Here is a 13712-nt window from a genome sequence, read left to right on the forward strand (position 1 = left end):
CCTTGCACCGGGTGAGGAGAGCGAGAGAGGGGTGACCAGCGCAGGGGAGTCATGCGCAGTGAACCAAAGATAACTAACAGTTATTCTCTGACATCATTTCTTAGAAGACGCAGGCTTTAATTTTGTTGTTGTTGAGATGGAATTTTGCTCCGTCGCCCAGGCTGGAGTGCAGTGGTGCGATCTCTGTTCACTGCAGCCTCTGCCTCCTGGGCTCAAGCGATTCTTGTGCCTCAGCCTCCTAAGTAGCTGGCATTACAGGTACGTGCCACCATGCCTGGCTGACTTTGTATTTTTAGCAGAGACTGGGTTTCGCCACGTTGGCCAGGCTGGTCTCGAACTCCTGGCCTCAAGTGATCCATCCTCCTTGGCCTCCCACGGTGCTGGGATTATAGGCGTGAGCCTCCACGCCCGGCCCCGAGCTTTAATTTTATCCCGGTACCTGACAAACCATTATTTGGAAGTCAATTAAATCATGTCACGTATTAGAAAAAAAGAGTAAACTATAAACAGGTCCTTTTTAAGCTGTGTCTCTCAAGGTAAAAATCTAAATTTTGACTTTCATAAAATTGATATTTTTAAACTTTGCTCCAAAACCACCACAAGCAAACATAAGAATTTAGCATCAGAAAAAAAATTCACTCAATTTTAAAAGTAAAAATGGAATGTGTGAGAGTATAAAGACAAAAAAAATTAATTTTCAAAGCTAAATTGTTAAATTCAAAAAAATTGTATGTATGTGGTATCCTTTGATATAAAATTCATATCATGAGCAAAACTGGCAGCAATAATATGGTTTCATATATGACTATATTTATAACTGAATTAACCACGTTCTCCACATTCTTTAAGCAGAGTTCAGACGATGAAGACTGTTCGGCGAAAGGAAGAAATCGTCACATTGTAGTCAATAAAGCCGAACTTGCTAACTCCATTGAAGTGTTAGAAAGCTTTAAATTGGCCAGGGAGAGCTGGGAGTTGCTCTATTCCCTAGAATTCCTTGACAAAGGTAAGAAAGCACATGTCATTGGTGCTGTTTAATGTTTTATATAAAAGCATTATGCTACTTGAAATGTCAGGTCACTCATGGCAAATTAAGTTGATTACAGTAGTTCATGCATTTTTTTTTTTTTTCTTGTTTTGAGATGGAGTCTCACTCTTTTTCACCCAGGCCGGAGTACAATGGCGTGATCTTGGCTCACCTCAACCTGTACCTCCTGGGTTCAAACAATTCTCCTGCCTCAGCCTCCCTAGTAGCTGGGATTACAGGCGCGTGCCACCATGCCTGGCTAATTTTCTGTATTTTTAGTAGAGACGGGGTTTCACTATGTTGATCAGACTGTTCTTAAACTCCTGATCATGTGATCTGCCTGCCTCAGCCTCCCAAACTGCTGAGATTACAGGCATGAGCCACCACGCCTGGCCGTATTGCTGTTTTTATCCACATTAACTCCATTGTCTTGAAAAACTCAAAATCCAAAAACTATAGGAAGCCTATTTTCCTTTGAGTATGCTGGGTATTTTGACATTGCTTAGAAATCACTAACTGTTTGCTAACTAAGGTATTCTTTTTTTTTTTTTTTTTTTTTTTGAGACAGAGTCTTGCTCTGTCGCCCAGGCTGGGGTGCAGTGGCCGGATCTCAGCTCACTGCAAGCTCCGCCTCCCGGGTTTAGACCATTCTCCTGCCTCAGCCTCCCGAGTAGCTGGGACTACAGGCGCCCGCCACCTCGCCCGGCTAGTTTTTTGTATTTTTTAGTAGAGACGGGGTTTCACCGTGTTAGCCAGGATGGTCTCGATCTCCTGACCTCGTGATCCACCCGTCTCGGCCTCCCAAAGTGCTGGGATTACTTTACTACACTTTGGAATCGGGGCCCCTTATTTTACTTTTAGCCCGTGGACATTCATCCCCTGGCTGCAGTCATGTGTCATGCAGAGCCCTTGGCCAGATGTGCTGTGTCATCTTTTCTAAGTAAACTTAGCACTGTTCAGTTTCTCTTTGTTACATGTGGGATTGTGAACACATATGTGACAATTCTAGAGGGGATCTTTCCTTTAGTTAGAAATTGATTTTTTTTTTAATGAATAAAACCTTTTAGTGTCATTGTATGTTTGTTATTTTAATTAGGTCAAAATAAAATGGGCCAGGCAAGATGGCTCATGCCTATAATCCCAGCGCTTTGGGAAGCTGAGGCAGGTGGATCATTCAGCTCAGGAGTCAGAGACCAACCTGGGCAATATGGCAAAAACCCGTCTGTATGAAAAAACAAAAACAAAAATTGGCCAAGTATGGTGGCATGTGCCTGTAGTCCCAGCTATTCAGGAGGCTGAGGTAGGAGGACTGCCTGAGCCCAGAAGGTCGAGGCTGCAGTGACCCATGTTAGGGCCACTGTACTACCAGCCTGGGCGACAGAGAGAATGTCTCTAAAAATAAGATAAAATAAAAATAAAATGGGACCTTGTTTTGGGGAAAGCAAAGTAGTTTAAAAGATAAATGAAGAAATGCATGAAAAGCACGTTAAATAGTTCTTGGCACCTGGTATGTGCTCAGTAAGTTGTTAGCGTCTGCAAAATATTGCTTGTGTATTACTAATAAGTGTTGTGTGTTTCTTCTCTACTTGAAATTCTAGAGCAGTATTTTAGAAATCAAAGTCAAACTTGCTGTGCATTTTTGGTAGTTTGTGTCTGTTCTCTCTTGCTGGATTTGTTTGTTTTCTGCGTCTGCGCTACATATATTTGGTAAATTTGTTCTTGACTTCTCACTCAGAATTTACAAGGATTTGCTTGGCCTGGAAGACGGATACTTGGCTTTGGTTAAGAATCTTCCTCACTGATATGATCATCTATCAGGTAGCGTATTACACATATTTTAGGTACCTGTGTCTGTACAGGGTGGCTATGGTGGCAAACCAGCTTTCCCTTGCAGAATGCGTCATGTTCCCTCTTGGGCTAGTCTACTGCCTGCTGACACCTGTTCTGTCTTCAGTGGCTGAGGGGGTATGGTCCATTTTCCTTTCAAAATAACTCTGGGCCGGGTGCCGTGGCTCACGCCTGCAATCCCAGCACTTTGGGAGGTCGAGGTGGGAGGATTGCTTGAGCCCAGGAGTTCAAGACCAGCCCTGGCAGCATAGTGAGACCCTGTCTCTACAAAATAAAAAACTTAGCCAAGTGTGGTGGCATGTGCCTATAGTTCCAGCTACTCAGGAGGCTGAGGCGGGAGGATCACTTGAGCCCAGGAAGTCAAGACTGCATTGAGCCATGATAGCACCACTGCACTCTGGCCTGGGTGACAGTGAGACCTTATATCAAAAACAAAACGAAACAAACACTTCAAAATGACAAGCCTGTACCTTCTGTGTTACTTTTGGTATATCCAATCACACCTCTCTGTTACTTTTCGGTAAAAGAGGATTACTTCTCACCCTCCTTCTCTCTGGGCTGGTGGAGTCTGCCTGGCTGTACTGTTCTCCAGCATCTTAGACCTAGAACCGAGAGAGTCGATAATTCACGAATGAGGTGTTGTTGGAATGGGCAGGTTGCTGCTTCCATCCTTCATAAAGGAGAAGTGGTGCTTGTAGTAAAATATTTCTAAAGAAATGTTATATCCAGAATGTGCTGGGTCAAAGGGCTTGGTTATTTTCTTTAGTCTTAAGACCTAAGACCAGAAAGAAAAATCTCCATCCTTATAAAGTACCGCCATAAAGAACTCTCACCTGGCTTTAATTAAGTTGATTTGGTTCTATTGCCAAGTCTCCATTTCTTCCTCAGATGATGGAACCAAGCTACCATCTTTGTAAGTTGCTTGTTCGTTGCTTCATGAACTCTGTTAAGGGCATTTTTTAAATTTATTTTTTTAATGGCGATGTTTTTCCCCTCCTTTCTATTCCATCTTTCTTAGGGTCAATATAAAAAGGCGATAGCCAGCCTGCATCACTTAGCAGCTCTCCAGGGATCCATTTCTCAGCCACAGATCACAGGGCAGGGGACCCTGGAGCATCAGAGGGCACTCATCCAGCTGGCGACGTGCCACTTTGCACTAGGGGAGTACAGGGTGAGTACTGCACACATGCTGGCCACAGGTGCATGGGGCCACCTGGGCTTTCTCCTTTCCTAGCGTGGCTTTTCATTCAGTGCACGTTTGTTTCAATTTGATCTTTCTGCCTAGACTTATTACTTAATCTGCTAGTGAACATCACAATGATTTTGTTTTACTTAATTTTCTCTTTACTACAGCTTCCCTGAAATAAGGCATCAGTACGTTTTAAGTTTCTTGTTCATTGTTCCATTTGTTGGAGGATTTTTCTTTTTATTATTTTTCTTTTTATTATTATTACACTCTTGCCTGTTCCATTGTACTTGGAAAAACAAGGCCATTATTAAGTGGGAAATGGAGGATTTATATTTAGCTTACTCAAATCTCAGATTCTCTCTTTAAATGGTAATAACATGCCAGGCGCGGTGGCTCACGCCTATAATCCCAGGACTTTGGGAGGCTGAGGCTGGCAGATCACCTGAGGTCAGGAGTTCGAGACCAGCCTGGCCAACGTGGTGAAACCCCATCTCTATTAAAATACAAAAATGAGTTGGGTGTAGTGGCGGGCACCTGTAATCCCAACTACTTGGGAGGCTGAGGCAGGAGAATCACTTGAACCAGGAGGCAGAGGTTGCAGTGAGCCAAGATTGCACCACTGCACTCCAACCTGGCGATAGAGTGAGACTCTGTCTCAAAAAAAACAAATAAATAAAATAAATGGTGATAACACCTGATAGGGGTATTGCAGGAGCAGATTTATAAATGAGTGTGTTTCCTCCAGGAGGTTTTGAGCCCTTCCTACTACGGGGTGGTGACTGTGTTTTTATCTTTGGACTCTCATGACACCTACCATAGTACAATAAGTGTTTTAATTTAATTAAAATGATAACCATGTTGTTGTGTATTCAAGGACTGTATAAACTCAAGGCCACAGCATAACACAACAAACTGATTTCTTCTCACCTCTCTATATGTTGTTGATCACTTTGTGATTATAAACCCTAAATTTTTTGTAACTTGACCTCTGAAATATGATTATTAATTTGTCCTGATGATCTTTAGAAAGGAACAGTTGGAGAATGTGTAGAGCATTCAAAATTGAAAATGCTTTTCCACCATTATTTATATAATTATCCATCAGTTACTTAACTCTAAGTTTTAATTAATTCCTTTTAAGAACTTAAAAGGCAGCACGTATTTACACCGACATACGTATCTCACGTAGAATTAGCTCTACCGCGTACTACTTCATTGTAGTGGGGAATATAAACTACTAAACAAGACAGACTCGTCTAGATTAAACAAGACAGACTCATTCCCTTTGAGGGCTTAGTTCCATCCTCTGAGTATATCAACTATTAGACCTATGGGCAATGTCAGACTTACCTGATTCCTGCCTTCCCGTCTTTAGCCCAGACTCAATATGTCCAGATGTAAGTGTCCTTAGTTCTCTGGCTGTCTTAGTCTGCCTGGGTTGCTATAACCAAATACCAAAAAGTGGGAGGCTTGTTAAACAAAAGGAGTTTATTTCTCATAGTTCTGGAGGCTGGGAAGTGCAAGGTCAAGGCGTCAGCAGATTCAGTGTCTGGTGAGGTCCCATTTCCTAGTTCATAGAAGGGACAAGAGTGCACTCGAGAGTCTTTCTGATAAGGGCACAAATCCCATTCATGAGGGTTTTGCTGTCATCATCCACTCACCTCCCAAAGGCTCTCCCTCCTGATGCCCTCACATTGGGGGTTAGGTTTCAACTTACAAATTTCGGTGGGAACATAGACATTCAGACCATAGTACTGGCCCTTAGACACAAAACTGTCAAGTCTTCGTGGACTCCTACTCTAGCAAATCCTTTTGATTCTTCCAGTGTGATACTAATCTCTTTGCTATATTACCTTGTATTTCTATTGTCACCACCCAAATCCATGCCTTTTAACTAAGTTTTTGGCCTATAACCCTTTTTCCAACCCTATAAAATTATGGTCACCGCTTTCTAAAATACTGCTTTCATCATTCCACTTAATTGAAGTGTTGACTTTCTTGGTGCTCAGTGTTGAACCCTGCTGTTGGCTGGGGAGTAGAAGCAGAGTGTGGGGAATATGGGATCCCTGCATTCAGGGCCATATGGTTTGAGTTAGGGAAAAAAGTGTATTTGTATAAGACAATGAAAAAAACCAAGTATTAGTTGGTAGTCCTCAGTCATAGGCACAATAGACATTCGGGGAAGGGCATTTTCTTTGTTGGGTCCAAAGAGTCAAGGAAAGATTTATAGAAAAGATTGGCTGGAGATGGGCATCGAAGGATGGCAGCTCATAGCTCTGGAATACAAGTCCTGGCCAGCTCTGTGACATTGGCAGCTTACCTTACCCGGGCCTATCCAACTCTAGAGTTCAAGTTTTCAACTACCAGGCTGCCCATCTCTCTAAACTAGAGCTTCATAACCCTGTGGGCCTAGGTGGGTTCTAGAGGTGCCAATATATGGATCCTGCAGCCTCTGGGGCAGTCAGCCATGACCTAGGGCTGCTGGGGTCACCCAAGGTCAATTGCTGCCAACCCTGAGCAGCCACACACAAATTACTTTCAGGGTGTGCCACAACATGGAAAGTGCTGGGAAGCATGGGTTTAAATCCCCGCTTCTGAGAGTTCAACAGTGAGAACACATGGACACAGGGAGGGGAACATCACACACTAGGGCCTGTCAGGGGGTCGGGGGCAAGGAGAGGGAGAGCATTAGGACAAATACCTAATGCATGCAGGACTTAAAACCTAGATGATGGGTTGATGGGTGCAGCAAACCACCAAGACACATATTTTTATTTGTTTATTTTTTTTTGAGACAGAGTCTCGCTCTGTTGCCCAGGCTGGAGTGCACTGGCCGGATCTCAGCTCACTGCAAGCTCCGTCTCCCGGGTTTACGCCATTCTCTTGCCTCAGCCTCCCGAGTAGCTGGGACTACAGGCGCCCGCCACCGCACCCAGCCAGTTTTTTGTATTTTTTAGTAGAGACGGGGTTTCACCGTGTTAGCCAGGATGGTCTCGATCTCCTGACCTCGGGATCCGCCCGTCTCGGCCTCCCAAAGTGCTGGGATTACAGGCTTGAGCCACCGCGCCCGGCCCACCAAGACACATATATACGTAACAAATCTACACGTCCGGCACATGTATCCCAGAACTTAAAATTAAAAAAAAAAAATTACCCAGAGACCCAGAGATGTCTCTGGCCTTTTGCATAAAACAAAACAAAACAAAAAAAGCTCCACTTCCTCCTCTGGAAAATAGAGAATAAAAGGGTTTGCTTGACACAGATAAAAGACTCACTGCATGGAATCTGATTGTTGTTAGGAGAATTTGAGTAGATAGAGGGGGAACGGTGATGCAGACTGTCTGGATCAAGGCCAGCCTGCAGAGAGGCTCTCGAGGCTCGTCTCCACTAGCACCGCATCCGTCCAGTGTCTCATCTCTGTCCTAGACCAAACCTCTGGCCCTCAAGTAAATCACCTGAACCCACACATAGCCCTTCCCCGTGTCTTTCTCTCCTGCTTGAAAGGCCTCTTTTCTGCTTTCTTCCAAATCCTCTATTTTCCTGCTAGTTTCTCCTGTGCGTATTTTCTCCTGCATTTTAACTTATGCTCTCTATCATACCCCTTAGACCTCTGCTACATGTTTTCTGTGTTAGTTTTTCTATGCAGTGAGTTAGTATCTTTCAGGCAGGGACATCTTTCTTTTGGCTGCTGCTGTGCTGTTGAACACCTCAGTACTTAATGCTTGGTTAATTTTTAAGTTTTGTTTTTTAATAGCAAAGAATGGGTTATTGTTCCCTCAAAGGTCTAGTACATAGATTTGAGTCTTATTGTTTACTCTTTCTGTATTGACTGCTGAGCAGTGGTAATGATCACATAAAGAGGCAGAAATACAGACCTCCATGGACACACTGCCTGATTGTATGCTGCAAATATTTTGGTCCTTTGTTTATCTGATTTCAGTTCAGAAAGCTTCAAGTTAGTTCCTTTTTGGTCTTTTCTGCTTTAGATGACATGTGAAAAAGTCCTTGATCTGATGTGCTACATGGTACTACCCATTCAAGATGGAGGCAAATCCCAGGAGGAACCCTCAAAAGTAAAGCCCAAATTCAGAAAAGGTACAGTGACATGTTTTATTATTATTTTGTAAAAATAGCTTTAGAAAGCCAGGCACGGTGGCTCACACTTGTAATCTCAGCTATTCAGAAGTCAAGGCGAGAGGATAGCTTGAGCCCAGGAGTTTGAGACCAGCCTGGGCAACGTAGTGAGACCCCATCTCTTAAAAAAATTTAAAAAGAAAAGAAAAATAGTTTTAGGACCCAAGGCTGAACAATGTTTTACAGTTCCTAATGAGATAATACTGCTGCAGGGCTTGCCAAATTGTATAAAACGTTAATCCCTTTCCACGTTTTTCCTTGGCTCTGATTTCATGAGCAGCTGTAAATGTCTTTCTTCCAAAGCTCTCTTCACTTCCTGAGTTTGTTATCTCTTTGACAAATTTCACTGAACTCTTTTTTCCTATCTTTACAATTCTAGAAAAATGTGTAGATGATTAATGAGGAGGTATCTGTCAGCATATCCCTCTGAAACCACTCTGAGCTTCAGCTCAAGCTTCATGTTGCTTGAAAAATGAAACGTACAACTGATCTAAGTTGCTTAGAAAAAGATTCATAAATTAAACCTGAAGAAAAAGTTGGAAAAAGATACATAAATTGAACCTGAAGAAAATAGATGACAGGAAAGAATAATGCTAAGAGCAGAAATCAATGAAATAGAGAACATTAATAAAACTAGAAGTTTTCTTTGAAAAATATTATAAAACTGATAACCCCCTAACAAGATCGATCAGAAGGAAGGTGAACATAAATTACCAATATCAGAAATGAAAAAGGGAATGTCACTACAAATCCTACTGCAATCAAAAGGACAGTAAAATAATACATTATGAAAAACTTTATGCCAATAAATTCAACAACTTGGATGAAATGAAAAAGTTTCTTAAACACAATTTACCAAAATTGACACAAAAAAGAAATAGAAAATCAGAACGTTCTGCCAGGAATGGTGGCTCATGCCTGTAATCCCAGCATTTTGGGAAGCCAAGGAGGGCAGACCATTTGAGCCTAGAAGTTCGAGACCAGTGTGGGCAACATGGTGAAACCCCATCTCTACTAAAAATATAAAAATTAGCCAGAGGTGGTGGTACACACCTGTAGTCTCAGCTACTCAGGAGGCTGAGGTAGGAGAAGCATTTGAACCTGAGAGGCAGAGGTTGCAATGAGCCGAAATCACGCCACTGCACTCTAGCCTGGGCAACACAACCAGACTCTGGAAGAAAAAAAAAAAAAAAGAAAGAAGGAAAGAAAGAAAATAAATCAGAATGTTCCCTTAGCTATTAAAGAAATTAAATTTGTTATCAAAAACCTTCCACAAAGAATTCAGGTTCAAATGGCTTCACTGGTGAATTCTATCAAGAATTTCGGAAGAAATAGTGCCAATTCTACACAAACTCTTATCAGAAAATAGAGGAAGAGTCCCAATTCATTTTTAAAGGCTGACACAGTAACCCTGATAGTAAAACCAAACAAGAGTATCACAAGAGAAGAACTTGAAAGGCCAGTGTCCATCATGAACTATAATAGGTGTCAAATCCTTAACAAAATATTAGCAAACTGAATACAGCAATATAGAAGGACAATCTATTATGACCAAGTATACTAGGAATGCATAGGCGTTTGAACATACAGAAATCAGCTGGTGGCGCACGCCTGTAATCACAGCACGTTGGGAGGCCGAGGCGGGAGGATCACGAGGTCAGGAGATCAAGACCATCCTGGCTAATGTGGTGGAACCCCCATCTCTACTAAGAAATACAAAAAAGTAGACGGGCATGGTGGCAGGCGCCTGTAATCCCAGCTACTCTGGGGGCTGAGGCACAGGAATCGCTTGAATCTGGGAGGCGAAGGTTGCAGTGAGCTGAGATTGCACCACTACACTCCAGCCTGGGCTACAGAGCGAGACTCTGTCTTAAAACAAAAACAAACAAACAAAAAAATCAGTGTAATTCACTCCACTGGCAGATAGAAGGAGAAAAATCATGACTGTCTTAATAGATGCCTACAGAATTCAATATCAGTTCAGGATAACAAAAATCTTAGCAAACTAGGAATAGAAGGAAACTGTTTTTTAACATCAAACTTAACCATGAAATATTGAATGCTTTCCCCCACTAAGATTAGAAACAATACAAGGATGTCTGCCCTTACCATTTCTGTTCAATAATCTGGAGATTCTAGGCAGTACAGCAGGCAGGAAAAGTGAATAAAGGCATAAAGATTTGACAAATACGACTACCTTTATTCACAGTTACATATTTTGGCCAGGTATGGCGGCTGATGCCTGTAATCCCAGCACTTTAAGAGGCTGAGGCAGGAGGATTGCTTGAGGGAGCCCAAACCAGCGTGGGCAACAAAGTGAGATCCCATCTCTACAAAACATTTAAAAATCAGCCAGACTTAGTGGTGTGAACCTGTAGTTCCAGCTACTCTAGAGGCTGAGGCAGGAGGATCGCTTGAGCTCAGGAGGTCAAGGCTGTGGTGAGCTGATTGCGTCACTGCACTCCAGCCTGGGCAACAGAGAAAGATTTCCCTGTCTCAAAAAACAAAAACAAAAAAACTAACATAGTTACATATTTAGCTGTGTAGAAAACTTGAGGGAATCTCCACAAATTCGCAAGGCTGGGCACACTGGCTCACGCCTCTAATCCCAACACTTTGGGAGGCTGAGGCAGGTGGACTACTTGAGGCTAGGAGTTTGAGATAAGCCTGGCCAACATGGTGAAACCCCATTTCTACTAAAAGCACAAAAATAAGCCAGGTGTAGTGGCACACGCCTTTAATCCCAGTTACTCAGGAGGTTGAGGTGGGAGAATCACTTGAATCTGGGAGGCAGAGGTTTCAGTGAGCCAAGATTACACCACTGCGCTCCAGCCTAGGCGACAGAGTGAGAGCCTGTCTCAAAAAAAATAAAAGTTCCAAAACATTTTAGTGTATAAAAAATCAATTCAATTTGTATGCTATTAATAAGCAATTACCAAATGAATTTTTTAAGATACTGTTTCTAATAGCATCATAAAAACATAAAATACTTAGAGGTAAATTTAATGGAAGATATGCAAAACCTCCACTTTGAATATCACAAAATATTTCTGAGAAAAATTAAAGATTTTTGAAAATGGACAGATCATGTTTCCAGATCAGAAGATTCAATATTATTATGGTGCCATTTCTCCCCAAATGTATCTGTAGATTCAATGCAATTTCAACCAAAATTACGGTAGACTTTATGGTTTTTGGAGGTTTTTTGCTAGAAGTTCACGAAGTGATTCTAAAATGTAAGTGGAAATACTATATAATCTAGAATAGTCAAAAGTTTTAAAAAAGACACACCTAAGTGACTTATACTACATAATAACAAGACTTAATATACAAGCATAATAATCAAGACAGAGTTGACAAAATATTGACATAGGAATGGAGAATCCAGAAATAGACCTGCATAGATTTGATCAAATGATTTTCAATGAAGGCATCAAAGTAATTCAATAGGGAAAGGAAAGACTTTTCAACCAGTGGTGCTGGAGCAGATTACTTTGTGTATGTTTGAAGTTTTCTACAACAAATTGTTTAAAAAAAAAAAAATCTAGCCCAGACTTCTTCAAAAATTAAGTATTTCTGCAGAACAGAATGTTTCTGGTTGAAACTCATGACCCTGTAGATGAAGACTCACAGCTTGAGAAACACTAAGGTGTACAACTAGGAGGCAAGGTATATAATTAGGTAACGACATGTTCAACTTGGTAATGCTAAGTTAGCTTCCAGAGTGGTTGCATGACTTTATATACCTTCCAGAAACTGATTAGGTGGCTAAGACTGACCTAGCTGACCTCAAGACTTATTTTAAAGCTTTAGTAATTAAGATAGGGTAGCAATGACACAGGGGTTGACCAGTGGAACAGCATAGAAAACTGAGAAATAGATGACATTAAAATTCAGTGAGGGAAGAATGAATTTATTCAGTAAGTGGTACTAGAACAATTTTTTATTCAAATGTAAAAAACGACAATAAAAAATTGAGATCCCCTCCTTCACACTACATAGACATCCTGTAAATTTTAAGGTTGAAATGTGACAGCAAAAACTCCAAAACTTCTAAACTTTTAGAAGAAAATTTAAAAATAGAAAGATTAGTAAATTTGATCACATTAAAATTAAAATACTAATAAAGGCTATTACAATCAAAGTGAAAAGATAAGCCACAGATTGCCAGAAAATTGTCTATCACACAAAATCAACAAAAACTTAGTATCCAGAGTTTTGAAAGAGCTCCTCCAGACCAATAGGAAGCAATTATCCAATCCCCATAGAAAAATAGGCAAAGGACAGGAACAACAGATTCAGAGGAGCAGAAATCCACATGGCCAAAAACTATTTGGAAAGATTCTCAGCCTTTTGTCATATGGGCAATTCTGAATGAAACAATAAGCTACCATTTCACACACATCAGAATGCAAAAACTGAAGAGGCAATGACTGTTAGGATGTGAAGGAACACAGTCCCATGTGCTTCTGGAAGGGGTGTAAAGTCATGCAACCATTCTGGAAACCAACTTCACATAACCAAGTTGAACATGTCATTACCTAATTATTAAATGTACCTCACCTCCTAGTTGTATACCTTAGATTAGTGTTTTTTAAGCTATGAGTCTTCATTTACTGGGTCATGAGTTTCAACCAGAAATTTTCTTTTTTAATGAGATAGAATTTAATAATATTTTTAAAAGACATCTCAGATAAGAAGAGAGACTATTATTTCATGCACCTTTTGTTTTGGATATATCACATTATGTAAGTATGTGTGTAAAGGATCCCATGTGAAAAAATATATTTATTTCTTGCTATCTTGCCTCTGAGCAGAGAAAGATAACAGACATACAGAACACAGACCAAAAAGGGAAGATCGGGATCTTGCTTTGAAAGCTGTTGCTTAAAGTTATTTCCACAAATGTATGAGAATATGTAAGAATGTATATTTATCATTGGAATAGTGAAAAATTGGAAATGTCAATATCCACTGTAAAAAGAATGGATGCATCAATTACGGTATATGTAGACAACAGAATACTATATAACACTGAAAATGAATGAACTGGAGCTACATGTATTGATATTGATCCGTTAATAAACCTGAACCACATGAAGTTCAGTAAAAAAGCAATTTGCAGAAGGATACATACAAAATGACACCATTTATACAGTAGACTGAAAGCACGCAGAACAATCCATTGTTGCCTATGTGTGTCACAGTCATAGGAATGACAACCACTGCCTTCAGAAGTATGGCTACCTGTGGGATGGAAGAGAATGGGATCAGAGAAGGATACACAATAGGCTTTAACTGATTTTGTGATTATTGATATTAGAAATGTTTAAAATTAAAATATTAACATTTCTTGAAGCTGAGTGGTGAGCACACCAGTGTATCATATTCTCTGTATATAATTTGCTGTATATTTGAAATGTTTTCTCATAAAAAGTATTTAAGCAAGTTTAGGAAAGAATATTGATAAATGAAATCTAGAGACCATCAAAAGCCAGTTTCACCATCACAAAG

At 40.8% G+C, this 13712-nt stretch overlaps 1 protein-coding gene across 6 annotated transcripts in view; it reads left to right on the plus strand.

The window, feature by feature from the left end:
- Positions 1 to 13712, plus strand: part of INTS10 (integrator complex subunit 10) — a 35283-nt gene that overhangs the window by 12290 nt on the left and 9281 nt on the right. For 3 of the 6 annotated variants that reach the window (XR_013396826.1, XM_015144876.3, XM_015144878.3), the window contains exons 10-13: positions 850 to 1006; positions 2763 to 2845; positions 3894 to 4046; positions 8051 to 8159. Coding sequence is in view for 4 of the 6 variants with exons in the window: in XM_015144876.3 (XP_015000362.3) it covers positions 850 to 1006; positions 2763 to 2845; positions 3894 to 4046; positions 8051 to 8159 (502 nt within the window). In the remaining 2 variants the exon portion in view is untranslated. 6 annotated transcript variants of the gene reach the window in all.

This window comes from Macaca mulatta, chromosome 8, assembly GCF_049350105.2.
Source record: "Macaca mulatta isolate MMU2019108-1 chromosome 8, T2T-MMU8v2.0, whole genome shotgun sequence".
Taxonomy (NCBI): domain Eukaryota; kingdom Metazoa; phylum Chordata; class Mammalia; order Primates; family Cercopithecidae; genus Macaca; species Macaca mulatta.